We start from the raw sequence: 25,359 nt of genomic DNA, 5'->3' as shown, positions 1-25,359 counted from the left end.
CCCCCCCCCCCCCATCAGTACATTGGGGTCCACATTCAGACCACTGCCCCCTCACCAGGAGCTTTTCTTAGGTGGTCTCCCATCCACGTGACCTGGTTGAGCCTGAATGGCCTCTCGTTGGTCACCTGGGTGGTCAGAAAAGGAGAATTCAGAGCTCAGCACCAAGGGGTCTCAGCCGACATTTCTAGTAAAGCAAGAGAGCAGACGTGGAGATCTGTACCCCATGACATGTTTATTTCCCAAAAGTATACATGTTTTTATTATACTGTTACAGTCTAAAATATGAGCCATTCAAATACACTCTGTAAATACAAATATACTTTGAATCAAATACAGTACAGTGCTCCGTCTACAGTGAATCAAAGGTGTACAAGATAAACCTGTTAAAACGAACAAATCAAAAGGACAAATCCTTTGGAGCTTCTCTCTCTCTCTCTTTCTTTTTCTTTTCTCTTTTTTTAGTTATAAACTTTAGTAAGAACCAAAATGCTGGCGAATCATAAAAATAGAACCGTCTAAATATTTCTCTCAATACATTCCATCGTGGCCTACAGAGTTAAGAAAATTATAGAAATCTATAGAATTAAATTTTATTTTAAGTCGGTTAGAAAATATCACATCTGTTTGGTTGAGTCTTTGCCTGTCGTGCATAGCTTTGATTCCCTTTATTCCAAAAACACAAAAACGAACAGCAGGCGGCGCTGTGCGGTCGACGTGACGTCCCGACGGGTTTTCAGAGTTCAAGTTCAGTGCAAATGGATGGCCGTCGACATCCCGAAGGAGGCGGCGGAACGAAACAAAAGGAACAACACGGGAGTTAAAGGTGGAAGTCGGCGACATCTTGCAGAAGCCCGACGAGTTTTATTGCGACAAGAACAAATGCGGCGGTCGAGTATTGCACAGCTAATTCTATGGCCGACCCCAGCCAGCGATCCTTTGTGCTCGAGATGATGGTGAATCGTCAGGTCGGCCGTCCCGCCACCAAGCCATCGTAGGCCGACTCGCTCACTGTCCCGTTAACGGCTGGGCCCTGGTAGCCATGACAACGTGCCAGCCAGTGCCTCACACCGTGTCGTGCGAGTACGAGTGAGCAGAACTAAACCGGGGGGGCGGGGGATCGGCCGGGCCCGAGAGCAAAACTCCAATCTGAAAACCCATGGGGTGACCCTCGGCCCGAAGTGCAGATGGGTGGACCTCCTGAACGCCCCCCCAGGACAGACTCAAAAGCAGAAAGCGGAGCCGTCGGTTAAGACTTGAACGGGGAGTGCGAGGGACAAACCGGCGCTGGCTTATTTGAAAAGAAAACGGGAAACGGACGGGCAGCGCGCGCGGCTATCACCCCGTTGGCGGACGTGTCGTGGAACTCCTCGGTAATAAACAGCACCCACCTACCGAAAGTAAGCTTTATATTTAAATCACAGGTTACAAAACAGTCAAGTATCAAGGAAAAAAAAATAAAATAAAAAAAGACATCAAACACCAGTCTGGTCTGCAAGGAAACAAAACCAGACATGAACCACATACACGTTTTAATAAGCTTTTTATTAAGTTATTATTTCTCTTTGCTATCTAATGATCCACCGATTTCCCAACATTCGGCGTGTATATCAATATTAAAAGAACCAGCCCGCTGGTTGTTTAAAAAGAAAAGCGTAACATGATCGAGATGTTGGGCAACACAACCGAAAACACCGGAATATTCCGAAAAATTAAAACAAAAATCAATAATAATAATAATAAACACACAAAACTAGAAAGGCTCCAGCTATTTAACATAGTGGTACACGACTTGGCAAATCCATTATCAAAAGTTTGCCGTGGCAACAAAGTGCACAAATATAAACTTTTTCCGATCGTTTTCGGGACTTTTTTTTTTTTTTAATTCAACTCCAAACACGTTAAGATGTAACTTTGGAGAAAAAAAAAAAGTTTCAAAAAGTTTAAAAGTCAAAAACGAAAAGAAACGGCTGGGAGCTGAAAACAGGCCTGCACTTCCCTCTCTGCCCACCAGAGGTCGCCAGCTCTGTCTAATGGCGGCATGAACGGCGAGGGAGAGAGGCGGGCGAACCTGCAGAGAGCACTCGCCTGCCGACGGGGACCCCAAGGAGCGCCCACTTTGTGCGTGGAGTGAGTGAAGAGCAGTCGGGGGGGGGGGGGCGACTTGGGAGGGAGATGAGGGGGTCGCAGCAAGTGGGCTCCACTGCTGGCCAGGTGGTCCGACGTTTATATTCACATTACATACCTCTGGTTCTTTCAATGTGGTATGCAAGTTTAAGTGGAATGGATCAGATCTCCCAGAGCAGGGGCTTCAAACGAACCGCTTTGGTAGTATAATAATAATAATAAAAAAATGTATAAAGACAGAAAGAATCCCACCAGACAGACAAAGAGGAGCAGCCAAACAACTTTTAAAACAAAGAGAAACAGCTTATTATAAAGTGGCCAGCCCAGCTAGCACAAAAACAAGGAACCCGAAGAAGCGCGCAGTCGTTTGTCTCACAGTGAAGAACAACGGCGGGGCCATCCGGACACGAAAGTGACGACAATGAGGACATCGGGTGGTCTTGAAGGAAGGAGCAACAAAACATACACATGGACCACTCGATCGATCTCTAACCCTGCTGAACAGGCCGCCCCCCCTCTGGCATGATGCGCTTGGCTGTGCCATTTATCTTGAATGGCTGCTCTGCCAGGTTTGTTGAAAATTTCCCTTTGGGTCAAATCTGTGAAATACGGGATAGGGGAGCCTGCTGATTCAGAACAGGGGACCCCCACTGGACAGCAATTAACCACAGTGACATTTCTACAGGAAAACACTTGACCAGGCCGATCGCCACCATACCCGCTATGTACCCCCCCCCCCCCCCCCCCCCCCCCAGAAAAGCGACTGATCCAGCAGTGGCTGTTTCATTTCTGGCGGTGTGCCCCCCCCCCCCCTTCAGGTGTGTTGCACGTTTGAGCTTTAAAGCACATGGAGACACAAAGCAATGAAGCTGCGGCACAGCACGACGTCTCAAAGGTGGTCCGTTCAAAACAGCAGGATCGAGGGGTCGGTGGGGAGAAAAACAAACAAAACCCACTGGAATGTCAAATGGGCTTCAATGGCTTTCGATAACCACGGGTTCAAAAACGCCAGCCGACACCCTGAAAAAGAAAAGCAGACATTTAATACGAGGACGGCTGCAGTCGGCCATTTCAGGCGAATCGCCTCGTCGGATGCGTTACCTGTTTCCCAGCTGAATCCCACCGAGGGCAGTCGTGCCGTCTCTGCTGACAAACAGTCGCAAATTACTGTCTACAATGAAAAGAAGAAAAAAAATAAATAACTGAGGTTTAGTTTTGATCCTTCAGTCCCTGCTGGCACACGCCCGTCCCGGCCAGTCGCAGTCTTCCAGGCGTCACAAAGCGCACACGAGGATTCTCATTGACGCGTCTCTCCGATTTAATAAGCTGACCAGGCGAGTGCAACTTGAGCTGTAAAATACGGAGAGCCAGACTTTTATTTGGACGCGTCTTGCCGAATCAAATGATATTCTCCTTATCCTGACGTGAAGGCACAAATCGACTCGCACGTGAAATCTCTCAGCTGCTGGAAGTCGAGAGGCTCCTGCCAAGATTCACTTTATGGCTCACTCTGAATGTGGACAACCCGTCTGATACAAATGAATGTCAAAAATGTAATTCTGTCACGATACTGTCACCTATACTGTACCGTGTAACATCCACCGTAACAAAATGACACACGTCTGTGCATCTGTGTGTCTGTCTGGCTGGTTGCTATGTCTCAGAAGGCACATCACAAACATTTGTAGAAATAAAATGCATTGCAGTCGTCATTCCAACAGATGGTGCATCAAAAGCGTCAACAATGATTTTACAAATCCCATACCAAATGGCATATGAGACACATGGCATTGCAGTTGTCATTCCAACAGATGGCGCATTACATTAGCACTGGTTTTATGAATCCCAAACCAAATTCCTATCACAGACATATGCATTGCATTTGTCATTCTAACAGATGGTGCATCAGACATTTGAAGTAATAAAATGCATTTCAGTAGTCATTTCAACAGACGGTGCATCACAATTATCAGCACTGCTTTTACGAATCCAGTACCACATGGTATAACATACATCATCATTGTGATGCACTGTCTGTTGGAATGAAAAATGCAAACATTTGTAGTAATAAAATGCATTTCAATTGTCATTCCAACGGATGGCACAAACATTAGCACTGCTTTTACGAATAGTATATGAAATGGCATATAACACCCTTATAACAGATGGCACATCAGACATTTGTAGTAACAAAATGTATTTCGGTAGTCATTCCAACAGATGGTGCATCAGAAGCGTCAACAATGATTTTACAAATCCCATACCAAATGGCATATGAGACACATGGCATTGCAGTTGTCATTCCAACAGATGGCACATTACATTAGCACTGCTTTTACGAATCCCAAACCAAATTCCTATCACAGACATATGCATTGCATTTGTCATTCTAACAGATGACGCATCTGACATTTGAAGTAATAAAATGCATTTCAGTAGTCATTTCAACAGATGGTGCATCACAAACCTCAGCACTGCTTTTACGAATCCCGTACCACATGGTATAACATACAACACATTGTGATGCACCGTCTGTTGGAATGAAAAATGCAAACATTTGTAGTAATAAAATACATTTCAATTGTTATTCCAACAGATGGCACAAACATTAGCACTGCTTTTACAAATAGTATATGAAATGGCATATAACACCCTTATAACAGATGGCACATCAGACATTTGTAGTAACAAAATATTTCGGTAGTCATTACAACAGATGGTGCATCACAAGCATCAACACTGATTTTATGAATCCCATACCAAAAGGCATGAGACACATACACTGCATTTGTCATTCCAACACATGACATTACATCAACACTGCTTGTCAAATCCCACACCAAATCAGACACAACAAACACATGCACCACCTGTTGGAATGACAAATGCAATGCATTACAAACATCAGCACTGCTTTTATGAATCCCACAACAAATGGCACAGAACAGCAACATGAACATTGGATTTGTCATCCTAACAGACAACGCATACGACATTTTGGTTAAAAGAAATGCATTTCATTTGTCATTCCAACAAATGGTGCACCACAAACAGCAGTAATAATGCATTTTATTGCTACAAATGTTTGTGATGGGCCATCACAATGATATTCTTGATGGCCTATGGTAACTTTTCAATATTCATGACGGGGGAGGAGCCTCCAAAGAAAAAACAGAATGGCAAACGAAGTCATAAATGCAGTTTTACAACAAACTGCGACTGAACCACAGCTCAACTCAAGCGATAGCGATGACGACGAGCCTCAGTCAGCAGATGCTGACACGGACAGTGGAACTGACGCATGACATGGCGCCGTACGACCAAACTGCTGTGACATGCCAAGTGAACTCAGTCCCGTGCAGATTCACCACCGTGGCGCAAGTAGCTTCATGGCAAAAAAGGCAAAATGACTGCAATCAAGTGGAAGGACGAGAGAGACGTTAGCCCCCCTTAGCACTCTTCACAACGAGACAACTGTCCACGTTCTTGTCAGGGGAAACCTGGAAGCCACTAAGCCTGGCGCCGCGCTAGCCAGTCAGTCGTGTGAATCAGACAGCGACGTTCTACCCTCTCACGTGTGAGCAACTGAAATAAAAATCAGAAACGCCATTGGGCCGTCTCGGTGGGGACGTCTGGCTGTGCGTCAGTAACCGCCTCAAATCACGTCACGCGAACGACGTGCGCTAAATCCGCATCGCTTTTGCTCCGTTTTTTCCGGTGAAAACGTACAGCTAAGGAGGCTAAAGCTACTTGTCAATGGACGCTCCTCCTCATTAGGACATTCTCTCGTGCCGTATGGCACCTTACTGTTCCTGGGCATTTTAAACGGATGGATTTCCACCTCTTGGACATTTTCTTCCCTTGTTCTCCACATCGGCCCTTTTTTTAATTACTTTGTTACTTGGATTTATTTTCAAACCTTTATGTCAGTTATTGGATTTTTGCTTCAAGCTGTTCTGATGAAGTTTACGACTGTCCGAGGAGCATTTTAGAGGTGGACATTCACAAATTGGGGTTTTTGTTTTGTCCTTTTATAAGGTCATCTTCAGTGCCGACATAAGAGGTCAGCTAATGTCGAAGGGGGCACATCGGGGGGCCTGGACCTTCCTGCCATTTCTTTTTGCCGTGTTTCATATTTTAATGCCTACTTCTTAATGACTAAAATGTGCGCACTGCCCTGCACTGTCCGGTATGCTGACCATAAAGTCCCAGCTGGACATGGAGACCCTCTTCAGATCAAACGTCAAGCAGAGAAGGGCTCAGTGCTGCCAGTGGGACAGAAGGATGTGCCAGTCAGTGGGCTTCATAGAGAGACGCACCTCAGCCTGCTCACCTCAAACGAGAGCCACGCTCAGAAGTGAAGCCACTGCCATGAAGGCTGGAGTTTTGATTGGGCACACTAACGTTTGTGGATGTGCCACGTCACACCCCCTCAGCGCAAGTGGCATTAGCTGCAGTGTGCGTCTCCCTAATAATAATAATTCTTTGCATTTATGTAGCACTTTTCTCACCACTCAAAGCGCTCAGCAATTGCAGGTCAAAGGGCCCAATAGAGCAGTCCCTATTGGCATTTACGGGATTTGAACTGGCAGATCCCTGGCCTCAGAGCCACCACTCCGCCTGTATCACCCCTGTCTGGTGATGCGCTTAGTCAGGTCACCTTGGCAGCGTCCGTGGACTTGGCGTGCAGTTTCGCGGGCACAGGTCTGCATCCGTGGAGATGGCCGGCTGGCCGTTAAGTGACCTGCGACGTAATGAGCTTACAGCTCTCTGCTCCTCGCCCTTACCCAGCAACACCTGAGAGCAAAGAACGGCGAAAACATTTCATTTTTCAGTTTCGCTCATTTTGATGAATTTGGGTGCTGCAGGTGTTCTGGGTTTACGTTAACATTTTATTTATTGTGAATCCCTTTTAATGGATGCGGAAAAAAATAAAAAGTAACAGGATATGAATACAGTCGATTCGCTTTTATGTTATGAGAACGGGCCATTCGGCCCAACAAAGCTCGCCAGGCCTGTCCACTTAACTCCTCCAAAATAACATCAAGTTGAGTTTTGAGGGTCCCTACGGTCCTCCTGTCCAGCACACTACTTGGTCACTCACTCCGTGTCTGGGGTTCTCTGTGTGAAGAAAAACTTCAGAATGTTTGTGCGAAGTTTACCCTTCATAAGTTTCCAGCTGTGTCCCCATGTTGTCATTTTCAAGTCACCATCTCCATCCGCTGGACTCGTTCCCTTCATCATTTTAAACACTTCAGTCAGGTCTCCATCTTCTTTAAAGGCTCAGCTCTTTGAATTTTTCCTTGTAACTCATCCCCTGTAGCCCTGAATCAGCCTTGTCGCTCTTCTCCGGACCTTCTCTATTGCCGCTATGTCCATTTTGTAGCCTGGAGACCCAAAACTGCACCCAGGACTCCAGATGAGGCCTCACCAGTGTGTTATAAAGCTTCACCATGACCTCCTGTGACTTGTTACTGTGCAGCTTTGTGCTAAAACCATTATCATCAAAAGAGACTCAATACCCCAGAGTGACAAAGCCAAGACAGGATTTTTGACATTTTTTTAAACAAACTTATTAAATGTAAACTGAAGTCTCACATTTTCACAAGTGCTGCTGTAACACTTCAAATTTTGCTCCGGTGGGACCTCATTCTCTTGACCCTCCTTCAGATGTTTCTGCACTTTGTTTGAAGTCCACCACATGACTGCCTGTCTATAGGGGGTCCGCACAGCTGAGCTACAACCCAACCACGTGGTCTGCCTCCGGCCACATGAGTGTATTACCGGACTTACGCCATGATGTCGTACAGAAGGACGCCACTCTTGTACTAGTTAATCTCGCTCTTTTCTGGATTTGCTTTTGCTTTGTTACTTATTCTTTACTGTTGTTGCCTAATCTTATTTGATTTTTCTTTTCTTGTAACTTATTCTTCAAGATGTTGTAAAGCACTTTGACCTCCACTGATTACATGAAAATGTGCTGTAGAAATAAATGTTGTTGCTGCAGACCTTGTGATGCCCACCACATGCTGTATCTTGCATTAGGTGGGCTCCAACACTGGGCATCAAGTGGTCTTACCAAGGATAAACCAGGGTGAGTGTGAGACACGGGCAGGATGTTACTAAAATAAACAGCTCCGTATTAAAAAGGAGACCATATGAAAATATCTTATTTTTATATAAATCTCTCTATTATAAAAGAAAATCTTGAGATGAGACGAGACTATTGTCAAGAGATTCTTTCAAGTCCCGCCCTCCTCTCCACCATTTCTGGTTCACGGCCCGCGGTCCTCTCACCTCTCATTGGTGTGAATGCTTTTGTCAGACAGTTCCTGCGCTTTCAGCTCTTATACATTTTTACATTTTCCTCACTTTAAGTTCCCAATAAAAGAAGACGTATTATGTCCAAATCTTATTGAAGAATTTCATCACGAAGGGTTATCAACAGAAGAAATGAGTACACAGGCAATCCTAACACTGAGAAACGATGAAGTCAAACGAATTAACGTGAAAACTGTCGATCGGTTACACGGCAAATTAGTTAAATGTGTATCAATAGACAAACAGTTGGTGGTGATGGTGAGGAAGATGATATTGTAAGTTGATGTTTTCATGTAGAATATCTACAACTGTTAACACTGTCTGGTCTGTTGAACAGAAGAATGTGTCGTAATGTTACTGCGTAATTTATGTCTGAGTGATGGGCTGTGCAATTGGACAAGATTAGTTGTATTCAAAATTAATCGAACAATTCTGACATGTAAAAGTTTAACAGGCGACAAGAAAGGTAATGTAGTACATCATCAGGGGATAACATGAGACACCAAAGGAGATCTCGATATGCCATTTGTATTAAAATGTTTACAGTTTCCCGTTAGAAGAGCTTTAACAAAGACAATTAACAAATAATGGACAAACATTCGAAAAAGTCGGTTTATTTATTAGAGAGAAACAAACGATTTTCACTCACGGGCAGTTATGCGTTACGTTGTCACAATGTAACTCCAAACACAGAATCAAAATTCAATGCGATCTTAATGAAAAGTTAATTTCAAATATTTTTATTACTCAAGTTTTACAGTAAAAGTGTACGTTTAAAAAGTATTTGCATGTTAAATTTCAAACACAAATAGAACGAAAACGTATAACGCAACAAATAGCACAACATGAAGCAATTTTCTTCCAATTTATTACGTTTTACTATTTTTTTTTACTATGGTTAATTGCTCGTTGTAATGTAGTTAGTTCTATTATGCATATGTAACAATTCCCATGAAAATAACAATCTGTTTAAATTGCACATCCGCCGACCCACACGCGAGCGGCAGAACCACAAAGTGGCTAGCGTGTAGCACCGGCGGCCTGGGGGTTGGCAAGTGTATATGTGTGTGTATATATATATATATATATATATATATATATATATATATATATATATATATATGGTTGAAATAGTTTTACTGTCAAATAATGCAGAGTACGCGACACGTGTTTCGCCCTAATTCTGGGCTCATCAGGCGTACACACTCACTGCACTCCCTCTCGGGAATCGAACCTCGAACGTCAGCGCCAGAGGCGAAGCCCCCAACGTTGCACTACGGCGTGTGGTTCGTTTATTTGACAGCATGTAGATTGGGGTAATTACATTCATGGCATTCGTAGTCTGAATCACAATCTGACTGTATGGGTGGTTACCTACCAGGTAACGCTTGTGGTTGATCAGCAAATCGGCTAACATCCGCCACGGTGCCCTCTTTCAGTTGCGAGAAGCAGATCATAGAATGGTTGAAAATAGTTTTACTGTCAAATAATGCAAAGAGTACGCGACACGTGTTTCACCCTAATTCTGGGCTCATCGGGCGTACACACTCACTGCACCCCCGTGTTGCGTACTCTCTGCATTATTTGACAGTAAAACTATTTCAACTATTTTATATTATATATAAATATATAAATATACATATATATAAATAATAAGCTGAAAAGAGGAAAGTGCAGAGACGTCCATAATGAAAACCTACTCAGAGCACTCTGGACCTCCAACTGGGATGAAGGTTCACCTTCCAACAGGACAAAGAAAGAAAAGACACACAGGAGGGGCTTAGGGCCATCTTTGGGGAGGTCCTTGAGTGCCCGGCCAGAGCCCACACTTTGAGCCCAATTGACCATCAATGGAGGGGCCTGAAAACTGATGTCAGCCTACCAGACCTTGAGAGGATCTGCAGAGAAGAGTGGCAGGAAATCTCAAAATTCAGGTGCGTGACACTCGTTGCACAAGACCCCAAAAAGCCTCCAGACTGGAGTACTGAGTCAAGGGTTTGAAGACTTGTGTCCAAAGGGGAGAATTTATTATTTTTAAAAAATTTGCAAAAACCCCTCAAATCCTGTTTTCACTTTGCCATTCTGAGGTACTGAATGTTCCTTGACAAGGGGAAAAAAAAATGAATTACAACGATTTTAGCAGAAGGCTGCAGCAAAGTTAAATGGGAAAAAAGTGAAGGGGTCCGAATACTTTGTGAGTCTTCTGTAGAGTCCGTGTGCACACACCTTCTGAGTAAAGTTTCGGTGTTTAGTTCCAACATTACGTCTTTCCGTATTATATAGTAATGACTGTATGGTACATTAGGCTAATCTGAACTGAATTGGATATATGAGCACACTGGGCAATCAATAAAAGGGTCCCAGCTACACAACGTAAAGGAGCCCGCTGTTCAGGTTTCCCAGCAATAAAATAAAACCCTAAAGCATGAGGTGCCATAACACAAGGGTGACCGTTTACCTTCATTGTTGCTGGCGTTCGTGAAGTCCTGGCTCTGCACGATCTTCTCCACTATATCATCAGCGTCTATTCTGGTGTCGTCTAGCCAGGTCGGGTGGTTCTCTACGGAGTCTTTCTTTCTCCTGTTGAAAAGTAACATTTGGCAAATCATCCAACTAAAATCAGGGGTAAGTGCAGCAAAGCTGTGCTCAGGCCGGTGGCTTTTTTGCCTTCAGTTTGTTTTCTTTCCGTTTCTCTCTCTCTCACACACACACACGCACACCCCAACTACGCAGTTTCCATTCAAATCAAGTTACGTTTGGGGTAAAAAGCAAAGAGCTGCAGCTGATCTGCCACCCACAGTGGAAACCCTTCAAACTCGGCCTCACTTTTGTGTTTTTTCTGCTACTGTAATGTAACTGTCCATAACCTCCTCTTGCTTCACTTAATATTCACGTTTCACCCATCAAAATAAACGTCAGGCATTTGTCGTTCACAGTTTCTACTCCTGTTGTACACTTGTGATGCAGCAGAATAAAGTGAAAAATTCAGTAACATTTTTATTAAAAATGCACTTGGAAAGCTTATTCCAGCACTCATGGAAACCATGAGAACATTCAAACATGCTGGTAAACGTGTCAGGGACAGACAGAAAGACGATTATCAAATATCTACAGGTAATATGTCTAGTGTTACCGTTTTATAGCAGTACAAAAGCAGGATTCTTTTTCTCCACTTTTTCAAATCAGTACCCATAGCATACGTATCCACTATTGAAGACCCCATCTTACTCTTAGAACATATATAGATGGTAAAGAAATGATACTCTGTACCCAAATCAGCCCACCAAGACCTGCAAGACTCAAAAACATCTTCCCAAAAATCCTTGTATTATTTCGTTTTGTGTCCGTCTGCGCTCTACATAAACGACGACTGCCACAACTACTACATCCCTCCACAACAATAGCGAGGAATTTGTGTTCCTGGCAGGGTTTTGATCTTTGGCTTATCTTCAATTCTTCAATTCTTCAATGTGACTGATTATTGACTGTGGTATTTGACTGTTTATTTGGTGCATACTTTGTTACTGACCATAACTGCATTATTACACGACCATTTTACGCCTCCTTTGTCTTTCACTTCAACGTAAGCCTCCCGATAAAATGAAAAGGCACATACAGCGTAGCTGCGACCAACAGAAACAGTCTCGCTGGCCTACATATTCACACCAACACACAAAAGCAGAAACATCGACATCATTCCACACCAACCAGTACAGGCAAGATGCCTTAGAACAACAAAGACAACGTATGACAAACCACAGAGCGACATTATCCGAAGATCAGCAGCAGCAAGTCTTGCACCTGGATAGTCAACGAAAAACGAATTACACACACACCCTTTCTGAAGAGCAGCAGCTAACAGGCAGACAACAAGAAACATCACGACAGAAAAACTACAGGGATGGCATAACACGGACAACTGAAAAGAAGATACAGTGGAACCTCAGGTCACAAACATCTCGCACCACGTACAAATCGGGTTACGACCAAAAGGTTTGGCAAACTTTTGCATCTGTTCACGACCACACACTCGCGTGATGAACAAGCCAGTTTCCCTTCCGGTTCGTATGCGCCGATGATCTCCGCACGTGTTCAGTTTCTCCCTGTGTATTCGCTATGTAGCGAGCGAGCGAGCGAGAGACGGCTGGCCGCGTAAGGCCGAGAAGGCAGTTAAAGAATGCACCGGGCTTGTTTTTAAAGAGACGGATTCCAGCATTGTTTTAACTTCTTTGTATTTAAAGAAGACTTTTCTTCTATTGGATTTTAACCTCCACTTCACTTCTGTTTACAGCGATCGCTTCGTAGCGTGCATTGTTGCAATGTTACTTCTCTGTTCAAGGTTTTCTCAGTGTTATTCAATGTTTTTACATTTAGTTTACTATTATGCTGTGCATTCTGTGGTATAATTAACTATTTTTGTGCTTAAAAATCTTTAAAAAAATATATTTACATATAGTTTGTACAGTCTGGAACAGATTAATTGTATTTACATACAATCCTATGGGGGAAATTACTTCGGGTCACAACCAAATCGGGTTACGACCAGAGTTTTGGAACGAATTACAGTCGTGACCCGAGGTTCCACTGTATTCCCTTTATATTACGGCGTAGACTATTCCCCGTTCGTTATTGTATGCCTATCACCAAGTCACAACGACCACCTTTTAATAACGTCGGAGTTTATTTGCCAGGCCCTGTTTTTACCCTTGGCCAGTTGTACACTACATTTTCCAGAGTTGCATCGAAACCCGAGTTAAACGTACAGATACTTGTGGGTTACACACTGGGGAATAATTTGACTGACAATAACATTTATGTAACAAATTGTGTTTTCTGACAATTATTACAGACGTCAGTGTACTACATGACCTGACGGCCACACTTCACACACACTGACTTGCATGTGTTCTGCATTTCCCATCTTATCCAGTATGTTCTGTTAACCTGCTCGTGTTACACTTTGTATTGTAAATATTCACGCTGTTCTAAGTGACTAGAATAACATCCCATAATAATCATGTGACTATTCTAATATCGAGTCCTCACACAAGTCACTACTTATTAAAGTGATCTGCTTTCTTACTGTAATGTGTGATGTTCTTCTCTCCCTTATTTCATTAACGCTTTTATTCTTGCAAAATTTTCGCAAGCACGATTTGCTTGTAATAAAATAAAATTCTGAGATATGGAAACCGGAATGTGGGGTTATTTGAATGTTGAAGCCCCCCTCTCATTGAGCAGATACTAGTCTGTCTGTCAAATTGACAATGATAGAACTTAATTTGTCCCCGGGGGGAATTTGGCTTTTTGCAGAAGCTCTTTAAGTAATAAATACACACACACACACTTTAATCTGAACACACTCCAGAATGACTCAAAAGGAAGAAAATGTCTAACTTGGCAGTCCCCGTCCCAGTGAGGCACTATACAGACATATTGCTGTTGGTATGAAGGAGCCCCCGTGTTTCTTTCACACACTTCTGCTTAGTGATTCGTTGGCTGAGAGTCCTCAGTGTTGGTGCGTCACAGACAAGATGTGTAGCGTTGTTCATAATGGTACTCAGTTTTGTGTTTATTCTCTCCTTTTCTACAACCTCTAGTGGCTCCAGAGCATGTCCCATAACTGTGTTTACCCTTTTTAATTAGCTTGTTGATTCGGTGGTCCTCTCTTGAAGTGACGTCACCAGCCCAGTACACCACAACGGCCACCACAGAGTTGTAGAAAATGTCACTACCCACATTAGAGGAAAGCAGCCTGCTGTGCCCTTCCTTCTCTAGTTCCTCTGTGTTCATACATAACTGATGTTCAAGAAAGCCATGAGGGGGTTGGGGGGCCTGTGATACTGAAATTCAGCCATTTTGAAGGAAGACAGAACATACTACCCTATGTAGTAGTAAGGGTAAGTAACACAACGTTTTAAACAGCAAAACAATATACTTTGATTTTATGCATTTTGTTTTAATTTTGTATTATAGTTCAATCCCACCAGTGGGTCCAAAACAATGATGCCAAGTTTAAAGGGTTGATATAATAACCTTATAGTCAAACTGAGGTGGACAGTTTAAGTGTTCTGTGGCAGACTAAAGTGAATGGTGCCAGTTAATAATACACTGAATTGCTGAATATGATGCCCGACAGTGCTAAGAGGCAGTTTCTTATTCTAATTTGCTACATTTTAAACAGGGGTGGACATACTGGTAATCCAAATGCCCAGGACTGACAGTTTTTCACTCCAGTCAACCAAACTACAGACTCGGGGTTGGGTTTCAGATCTTTAGTCCACACTATAAGACCCAATTCTTCAGGTATGATCTTAAAACTTGGGCGGCGCTGCTTTTAAAGACAGCTGCTTACAGCGCACCACACTGCCATAACCGCCATCTCGCAGACACACACCCACCCAAATAAACGTAGCTGTAAAAAGTTGTGCCCTACGATGGTCTGATGCCCTTGTCTAAGGTTTCTTCCTGCCTTGCACTCTATGCTAGCTGGGATGGGCTCTGCCCCATTCACTCTGTGAATTTCCCCTTGGGATTAATAAAGTATCTATCTATCTATTTCCACAACCCTGTTCAGGACTAAGTGGGTTAGAAAATGGCCGCCTGACTGTATAATGTTGCAAGTAACCCTTCAGCCCGTATATAAAGCTGGGCTACCAGAAAGCATACCTGGACTACCAAGTTTACAAAGATGGTAGCCCAGCAGACTGCCATATCCATTTACAATTTGTCCACCCTGTTATAGATGGACTGTATAACAGCACACAGGAGCCAGCATGGTTGTCTCCTAAACAACATCCCAGAACTCCAAAGGCACATAACAAGACTACTTATGCAAACAGACGTAATGGCAAAAAAGAAGCAGCATTTCTTAAAAGGCAGGCCACAAACCTGGAAGGCCGATCTAGCTGAAGTGCAGGCCGTGGTGGTCGGGGAGGCCTCTCGGGCCGGATGGGCTCACGTTCGCTCTCCGTCGTCTCCACCGTCATGCTGAGTCCTCCAGACGCACTGCTGCTTGTTGAGGTGTTGCGGCGGTGGGTCAGGTCCGACATACTGGATGAACGTGAATGTTCAGTGCTGTAGCCTGCACACAACAATAAGAAATGGGAGTCTTTGTTAATAACGGTAAGAGGTGGGCCACAAACCAACCCAAAAACAAAGCGCACACACACACACACCAGACTAGCAAAGGAGCTGCTTCTGTATGGTGCTCAGCCAATGGCTCTCTGTCCATGTGTACTATGCAGTGCCCACCATGTGGCACTTTTCACAGCAATGCCTCGGTATAGAACTTATCACCAACACCAAAAACATGGTGGAAACGTCTCAAAGTAGAACACTCTTTAGAGAATTTACAAAAAAAAAAAACAACTGTACTGTGAGGATCAAATGTTAATAATAGAAAAGGAGAATTGGCTTCTATAGTCCTGCACAGGGTAAGTAATTCACAAATATAAACTGAATGAGCTACACGCATCCAAAGGGGGAGTTTTACGCACAGCTTCCATGTTGCTTTGGTGCTGCTCCACAAAAAGGGTTCGATTTTATTTTCAAAACTCTTCATGACGCGACTCGTCACTCCTCCATCATTCAGCAGCGAAGCCAGACACTGCGAAGCGGAGGGCTGGGGTGGCCAGAAACAGCTGGGTAGACAAACCTTAAAGCCATTTTCAAAATTAGACACTTCTTGTGGACAGCAGCGAGTCCCATTTAGTGCCCTCCTTGGAGATCAGAGCCTCACAATTCATTGACAAGCCGAGTGAAAGTGAGCGGCTCAACTGATTGACGTTTAATCAAAGGTCATGGTTGGAACCCCTTGGACTTGCGATGACCAGATAGAAGTATTCCAGGCTTCACTCACCCCAAACTACCCAGGCAACTGCCCCGTAGCTTCGCCTCAACCTTCATCTCTAAAGCCTCCAGAAAAACACCTTTGTGGTGGCTCCGAGGTTAGGGATCTGCACTGGCAATCAGAAGGTTGCTGGTTCGAATCCCGTAAACGCCAAAAGGGACTCTGCTCTGTTGGGCCCTTGAGCAAAGCCGTTGACCTGCAATTGCTCTGTCCTGGGTATGACGTTAATCTGCATCCAGCCCTGCATGTAGGCCTTCCAACTGGCAGGGAAAAACTTGGGGGTTGGTGGCAGAATTGGCACTCCGGCCACCATCATAAAAAACCTCTCACTGTTCCACTCCATCTGAACTAGTGTGGTGTCACCCGTTGCATGGCTGCACTCGGGTTCTAATCTGGGATCCTGAGTTGGTTTGTCGTGTGGTGGGTGCGGTAATGCGCAGTATCAGCACCTACTCCTAACCTCCTTTGTTCTCCTTTGCCATTTTCCTTATCCACACTGGAGGTGCACCTTTCTCTTTCTATCACACTGCGCTTCCGGCCACCTCCTTATCACACCCAAATTCTTTACCGTTGCATCTTCAGACAGAGTTTGTGTGGCCATGCAGATGACAAGTCTGACATTACTGCTGTACATCCTGCTTTTACAGCACTCGCTTTTAGCTGTTGCGATTTGTTTGATCTTTTTACAAAATGATGTAAAATGTGTTCTCAATTGAATATGACGGGCAAACATTTACTGATAGTATTTAACGTGTTCTTTTACAGGTTCAGATTTCCAAGCCACGACATAGAGGTGAAAGTCAGCAGAAATCAGTGGCCGGTGCAGAGAAAAAATAAAAAGTCAAACAAGAATGGATAGTAAAAACAAAACAAATAGCACCTCAGTAACGTCCTCCTCACCCACTCCGATGTCACATTACATGACTTCAGATGTGTGGTACGTCAGACTTGGCGACTGCAGTTGCTGACCTCATCGTCAGACCACATCACTTTACATGATGTGACAGTCGCTGCGTACACCAAATTTAGTAGGCCTGCCTGCTGACCTCACAGCCCAGTCGTGTTCGTCCCTTTGTATGTCAGCCAATAAGGTGCTGCCTGACGGAGCCGGCGCTGTATAAAAGTTACGGCGAGTTCTGCCGTCATCTCATTTCTTTTTTCCAGTCTGTTGTGGCACACGAAACACAAACCAGACAGACAGACGAGCTCCTCTTCCGTTTGTGAAGGTCTAAAATGGCCGCGTCTCTTATTCCTCGTTGCTGCACTTTATATGCATTGTGATTCCAGCCGAGTGCTCACTGCTTGTCAGCTCTCATGTGCGCAGAGTCCGCCCCAAGACTAAAGACAAAAATCAAACCCTTTTGTCGGGGTGCATTGCTGGGTATGTCAGACTACATGAATAACATCAAAGGAGCGCGCTTGCCAACTGCCACCGACTCTCTAAGGTTATGCAAATGAAGGCTATGACGGAAAACTGCTGGAAAAGTCATGTAAGGCGACATGTCGTTAAGTCTGATGTAATCGATGTAAAAGTGGAAAACACCCAAATTCAGGCGGGTGGTGAGCTTCTGGCTTCTGGAATGGATAGAAAAGCATCACACACACTGCTGTGGCTTAGGAACAGAACTCAAAGATTACTAGCAGGCTGTCTAGACCCCCTTAGCTATCACTCACACAGCTGGATTACCTGATATCTTGGAGTGCTGGCTGGCATAACTGGAATTCCTGGAGTGTCCCGTGTGAAATACTTCATCTGGACTCGACAGGCTCTGGTCTGGCTCTTCCGGCAAACCTAGAGATGAGAGAGAAAGAGAGTGACGGGGGTATGGAGAATTTCCCATAAGCACTGCAGCACAAGACAGAACACTAAACTTCTGATGGCATCCATCCTTCCATCATTCAAATTGGATTGTCCTTTTCAGGATCAGAAGGCTATGAAGGCCCATGCCAGTGATACTGGGCCCTGGCGGGACCATCCCATGATCCACTTACACACACCAACACAATTACTTACACAGGAATAATTTACAAGTTAACAAATTTACTGGACAGAAACTTGAGGAAAATCCAAATAACCAAAAGAAAGTGTAAATGCCACACGGTGACTGGGTTGGTATTCCAGGCCAGTGTATAGCTGACAAATGAAACGGGCACACGTGTATTTAGAATGTGGGGAAAAGAAAAAAGAAAAAAAGTGCATGAACATGGAGACATCATGTCAACTCCACACTGACGGTCACCAGACAGGCCAGCATTCCATATCAGGCCAACTTCGAGCTGACTGGTCACCATAGCACACATCTGGCAAGCCGGAAAATGGAGAATCCACATAAACACACTGAGAACACGCAAACCCCACACAAACTATGACTGGACTGGTTGCCCCTATCTGGCCAATTTAGAGCAGAGCGGAGCGATCAGCTTACAGGCTTGGGCGCAGACAGCCACAGACGCACTTTCACGCAGGGGATGTGCACGTTGGTCTGTTTATAGTTCAAGTGTTTGGTTGCACAATCTGCTCACCCACCCCAAAGATTCTTCTTTGCCTTTACCTATTGGTCTTGCAGTGCCACCTGCACAAACTTTCATCTTTTGATGGTCTGGGTGATTTCTTAAATCGCTGCATGCTTTTAATGTTGGATTGTGTACCGTAGGTGCGGGTGGCGACGCTTCACTCAAATGTTCCTCCAATCAGCGCGGGTTTTGTTGTCACGTGTGTGTGTGTGTGTGCAATTGATGTACACAAGACAGTGTGATCACCAAATTTTAGAGGCACTGATCAGAAACAGGCACCAGAACCGATAACAAAATTTACATCATGCACATCCTAGCGGACCCTTGCACCAATGTAGATGCGTCAAGTATACATTTTTTTTGAGGGGTGTTCATCTGCCATGTGAGGGAATACCCACAGTGTCTCTCGTCAAGTCTCCTTGTTCTCCCCAGGCCAGGCTATGGCTCAAGTGCAGGAGCTTCTTCTTGTTAACAATAAAACACAGTGATTTTGAAGTAGAGAGATTCAAAAAAAAAAATTTTTTTAAATTGTGGTGACACTCAATTTGCAAAGACTACGGTAGTCAAGGCCAGGCATGTGGTGCCTTTAGAATGAATGCCAAGAAAGATGTGAATGTTGAATCAGCCCCTGCACAGAACATGCTGGGTTTGGACAGCAGCAAAGGCTTAATAAAGCGTAATAAAAGTTAGCAGGAAGAGTACTTTTTTGCATCTCGCCATTCAGTGCTCGAGTTTCTGCAGTATCTACAGTACATTTCCACTCTCTATCTTACATTATTTTATATTGTGGCCACTAGGGGGCATCACTGATCCACAAGCACAACCACACCATGACATCCCTGAACTGAAATGGCGGTTTGTATTCACAGTCTTCTTCTTCCTCTGACAGTAAACACTACAATACAATCATCGCCTTTTCTTCCCCCCAGGTGAGTTTTGTCCTCCTTCTGTCCCAACTCTGACTCACTGGACAAAGTGGAGAACTCCCTTTTAAACCTGACCTGGGAGTATTTTCAGCACCAGACCACAGCCTCCAGGAAGCACTTCTGGGTCAGGAGGTTCTCCTTCTAACAGATACCCCTGAACCAAAGGGAGCAGCCTTATGGAACCTCAACTCCTAGGCTGTCCTGCAGGTATCCAAATAGGGCTTTGTCAAGGGTAATGCTGCCACAGGGAAACAACATGCAGAATGGGGTTTGCTGTCTCCCACTGCCCCTCACGTCTTTTGGCCTCCTGACTGGGAAAGGGAATGTCGACCAATTATAAAGCCCATCCTCATTACACTGACCTCCCACCCAGGTAAGAATCTTCTATCCAACCCTACCTGGACACCAATCCACCCGATTCTCCCATCACTCTGTCATCCCATGCAAGTCTCCTGGCTGAGACGGGGAACGTCCTCCTTTTCCAGACCACTCATTATTGCTGTTTGGATGTCTGTCTGTCTGTCCATTTGCCAATCATTAAAAAAAATTGCTGAATCAATTGTCACATGATTTTGAATGTGTGCTGCCATTGGTCTAATGTAAAATATAAACTACATGGGATATGGGGTAGGTATAACAGGAGAAGGAGAACTGAAAAATTAGCACAGACGCAGTGACTGCAGTTCCCATCAGGCAGCAGGAGTGTGCTTTAGCTGGCGAGAGCTTAAACAAAGTTTTGTAGCGGCCAAAGCGCGATCTCATCTAATGTGGAGTTCCATTTGAAGTGGGAAGTCAGAATTTCTGAGTTCCCAGTCAGATTTTCACAGGGCTGTTCAGAGTTTGTCTGATTTCAGGTTAGGACGTCAATCCAAATGGCGGCGTACACTACGGACTTTAGTGACTGCGGTAGTATTCTCCTGCTTATTAGTACTTCTGTCTATTTGTCTCATTAAATGAGTCGTACACACAGTTCTCTCCAAATGATTATCTGCAGACACGTCGCTAAGGTGTAATGTGCGGTTATCGACTTCTATTTATTCCGATGGAGCAGGCACAACAAAGGCTTTCCTAAACACACACTTATTGGTTTTACAAATGTTTTAGTGGAACGCAGTCAACTCGGGTGCGATGTCATTCCCAGCTCCGACTTCCAAGGTAAATGGAATGCAGCAGAAGACCACAGGCACATACGTACAAGAGCTGTGCTCTCAACTAACCTGGATAATGATATCAATGTCTGGCTGGATTACCGCTTTTGTCCATGAGTATGTCTTTTTGTGTCATTGTGGGCCGTGTTTAGCTACCTTGAATCTCCAGAAGTCCATTTTTTTTGCACCCTGGCAGTGCCAGGCATGTCGGCTAGTAAACACTGTGTGTATACGAGATAAAGGAACAGGAAAGCTTATAGTGGAAGGAAGTGAAGGGGCCCAATGTTTTGTCTATGAAGCCTGTTTGTGCATCTTGTGTGTGTCTACATATAACCCCCCCCCAATATACACTACTGGTCCAACATTTCAATCCAAGTACAAAGGCACCAGCTATTTCAGGCTGTGTAAGTAGGCCTTCTTGTTGCTGTAAGAAAAACAGAAATCAGCTCATATCGTAAACATACTGTATATCATATACTTGTAGGCGGAGTGGTGGCTCTGACGTTAGGGATCTGCACTGGCAATCGGTAGGTTGCCGGTTCGAATCCCATAAAATGCCAAAAGGGACTCTGCTTTGCTGGGCCCTTAACCTGCAATTACGAAGCGCTTTGAGTAGTGAGTAAAGCGCTATATAAATGCAAAGAATTATTATTATTATGATGTACTCACACACACACTTGTTACGCATATACATGCTGTACACTCACACCCTATTCATACACTCTATCTACACTGTATTTGTCATCGTGGGCCTTAAAGGCAGCGGAGCTTAACACTCCAACCTTCCTGCTGGTAGGAGAGTATGGCACACGAGCTGGCATTTCAGGATTCCAGTACCCCACTGTGTGAACCAGCTGAGAGCGAGTGGGTGAAGGTGCGCTCATGTGCAAAACAACCACGAAGAGAATTACATAACCGCAAGCAAGCACTCAAAGATGACTGCATTAACGATGGAAGCAAGCTAGAAAGAGCATTCCAAGGGTGAAGCGAGCACGTGAGTACACGTGAGTGCCGGGGGCATATGTGAAGGGGGGCATACGTGTGCTTGCTTGAGCAATCACTCAGTGACTGACAGGACCTTGTGGTAATGTATGTACTCTCAATTCCCTCCAGTAAGTACGTAAAATCTTTAGGTCCAATCACAAGAAAAGCATCAAGGACACGGCACCAAGTCAGGCTTTTATAGTCCCCCACGGTCGTTTACCTGAGCTGAGGACAGAGGTGCGCGACTTAAGCTGCCGTACGGTGCTGATGCCAGTTGTGGCGATGCTGTTTGCCCCAGTACCTTCTCCCTTGCATTCCAGCTGCAAGGAGTGATCGTGCCCAGGCACCGAGATGGACTTGGTGATGTTAGGAGGCCTGGAATGAAACGAAATAGAAGAGATAATTAGGGGCAGCTGATAGGAGTCACACTTAGAAAAGATGAGCAAGACAACAGCCGCTTCAGTCCTTGGCAAGAGACCATGTCCAGACTACCAGGGGCAGGTTAGGCCTGGCTACACCAAGGATGTATATAAAGAGTATGGCCACTGCACTGTGTGCCTACGTTGTCGATACTGGCCTCCCGATTTTTTTTGTAAGCTATTAGGAGAGACTGAAGCAGCCCTGTTCAGGAGATTAGGACTCCAAGGGTGGGAAGAAATTCAGAGTCGTAAAATGTGCCATTACCAGGCTGCACTATGACACATGATTATCTGTTTCACACATCAGTCATCAGTAAGGAAAACAACAACAACTGTTCTCACATATATATGCTGATTATGGACAAAAATATTTTATGTTTACCTAGCAGAGGCCTGAAATTCACCGACTCTACTGGAGTTAGCTACAAAACTTACTGGGTACCAACACCAGCATCCTGGTCCCCAACCCACTAAATGTCATCAGTCAGCACAAGGAAGACAGCAGAGGTCAAAGGTCACTGATGACCACCACTAACATTCTGTCTTTATTATTGTGACCAGACTTCACTATGCAGGACGCTCACGAACACTGCCAAGGATCTTGCATTTGGTGACATTTTGTCTTTGATGACTACGAGACAAGAAAACTGGTGGCTTGTACCAAAGCCCAAAATTTTAGCCGAGGCCACTAACTCAGCTTCCACCTGTGTGGATAAGGCCTGTCATTCATGGAATCCATGAACATTCTACTGCAATCTTACCGACATGTGTAACTGAGGGGCCTCAGATTTGACTTGATGACTAAAGTAGTTCAAAATTACCACCAGGTGCATCCTACATTTAAAAAGGAGATGGCTGAACGTACCTTGCATGTTTCTCCATAACAGTCGACTACATCAATGAATAAGAGCTCCACACACACACGCATGACCTGCAATCAGTGCACAAAACACTCCATATGGTGATGGGGGGGTCCTGTTAGAGCTTCAGAGCTAGCTGAACACAGAACTCTTACTCTGGTACTATAATTACATTTATATGGTGCTCTTCTAGACAGTCAAAGCAATTTTTCTAGAGTGAGTGGGGTCACTTCAACTACCACCTATGTACAGCGTCCACCTGGATGATGCGACGTTACCCATTTTTGCACCAGAATGCTCAGTACACATTAACTGTTAGGTGGTTAAGGGGTGAGAGAGATGGTTAGAGGCTGATTAGGTGGGGGCAGAATGGACAAGGTCATGATGTGCAGTTTAGGCCGAGACTCTGGGGTACACTTTGCTCTTTTCAAAGGGTGCCCAGTTATCTTTTAATGATCACAGAAATTCAGGACCCTCATATTAACATCTTATCTGAAGGACAGCACCAGTGTGTACAGCCCAGTGTCCCCGTCACTGCACTGGGGCATTGAGACCTACAGGCAGACCACAGGGTAAGTGCCCCCCACCGATGGCCTCGCCAACACCTTTTCAGCAGCAATTCAAGCTTTTCCTAATATGGACCCTCTATCCAAGTACAAGATGGGCACAAACATGCTTAGCTTCAGGTGGCTGACCTATTCCGAAATTCAGTTGGTATGGATATGAAATACATGATAAACCAGCTCTATAAAACAACAGGGAGTGCCATCGTGTAGGACATGCGTCTATTAAAGCAGACGAATCGCATCGTGCATGGATGCACAATCTTTAAATAAAAGGGCACACCACTTCATACTCCTGGCAGCTTCACACAGAATGGCCACTTGGCACGGGACAAACGCACTCGGACGCTGTGTGGGCGTTTCAGTGTGTCCCGGGCCACAGCACTGCAAAAGCATCTGCCACGAACTGCCAGACCACACTCACCACTTCAGTAACGCGGCCTGTACTTACGTTTTAAAGCAAGGATCCCCTGACAGCAGCGTCATTCCTATTGTCACCTGATTTGTGGAAAAAAGGAAAGATCAGGATTAGTGCAGTAATGGAGGCGAATCATCAGCTTTGTAAAAGGACAACAACATAGGAGGACGACTTAAACACACTCCTCGCAAGCAGCCTCAATGCCGTCCATCCTGCCTGTCATGAAAGGTTGGCACCAGGTAGAGATATCCACTCATAAATTCAATACCCCCTAAAAGTTGGAGGGCAGTGCTCCAAAGTGGCTGAACCCAGGAAATGGGACATTAAGCAGGGAGAGACAGAAAGCAAAATCAGCCTGAAGGCGTGCAGTTGCATTTTGCAGCGACTGATATGAAGGAGTCGGTGTGCACAGCTTGAATGAGAAATGGGTCATTCAGCCCAACACGTCTCGTCAAACAGAGTTTAAACAACGGGACCAAACTAACGTCAACATGTGAAGTTCCAAGGTGCTTCACCATCCCAAACTACTAAGTAACTTCACACTGAAGACAGCAATGTGTGCAGTGATCCCTCGCTATATCGTGCTTCGTCTTTCGCGGCTTCACTCCATCGCGGATTTTAAATGTAAGCATATGTGAATATATATCGCGGATTTTTCACTGCTTCGCGGATGTCTGCGGTCTACAGTACGTGTGCTTCCTCAGTTGATTTGCCCATTTGAATTCAAACAAGGGACGCATTTGAATTGAAACAAGGGACTCTATTGGTGGATGGCTGAGAAGCTACCCAATCAGAGCATGCGGTTAAGTTCCTGTGTGCTGCTGATTGGCTCAGCGACGGAGTGCTGCATTAACCAGGAAGTACTAATCTCACTCATTCAGCATTAACGTGCACAAGCGCCAACAGAAGATGCAAATGATTGCAGAAAAGGTAAAAAGGTTTTGGATATGTTGAAGGAAGGAAACAGCTACACCGCTGCAGGACACCATTACAGCATAAATGAGTCCACGATTCTTTTTATTTAAAAAGGAGGAAAAGCATATAAGATCTACGGCCGCAGTGTCTTTTAACCAGGGCGCAAAATGAGTTGCAAGTGGACGTTGTAAGGCAGTAGTCTGGATGGAATCTGCTTTAGGGATTTGGATTGAAGAGTACTGGAAGAAGAACAACGGCGGTGCTAAACAGTCGCCTGAAGAGGCTCCTTTAGAAGAGCTGTAACGCTATCCTTTG

The 25,359-nt window shown here is 44.7% G+C and overlaps 1 protein-coding gene across 1 annotated transcript in view; it reads right to left on the bottom strand.

Moving 5' to 3' along the window:
- Positions 1-212: 212 nt before the first annotated feature.
- LOC114656958 (protein FAM102A-like) overlaps positions 213-25,359 on the bottom strand; it is a 146,797-nt gene continuing 121,650 nt past the window's right edge. The window contains exons 6-12 of the mRNA XM_028808614.2: positions 24,163-24,209; positions 22,090-22,244; positions 17,985-18,089; positions 15,337-15,529; positions 10,904-11,025; positions 3,226-3,295; positions 213-3,144 (exon numbers count right to left, since the gene is read on the bottom strand). Of these exons, the coding sequence (XP_028664447.1) occupies positions 3,099-3,144; positions 3,226-3,295; positions 10,904-11,025; positions 15,337-15,529; positions 17,985-18,089; positions 22,090-22,244; positions 24,163-24,209 (738 nt within the window). The 3' untranslated portion in view covers positions 213-3,098. The remainder of the gene's footprint in view (positions 3,145-3,225; positions 3,296-10,903; positions 11,026-15,336; positions 15,530-17,984; positions 18,090-22,089; positions 22,245-24,162; positions 24,210-25,359) is intronic.

The sequence above is a fragment of the Erpetoichthys calabaricus genome, chromosome 9 (assembly GCF_900747795.2).
Source record: "Erpetoichthys calabaricus chromosome 9, fErpCal1.3, whole genome shotgun sequence".
Taxonomy (NCBI): domain Eukaryota; kingdom Metazoa; phylum Chordata; class Cladistia; order Polypteriformes; family Polypteridae; genus Erpetoichthys; species Erpetoichthys calabaricus.
Note: the sequence above shows the minus strand (reverse complement) of the source record. Positions and strands in the feature narration are given on the sequence as shown.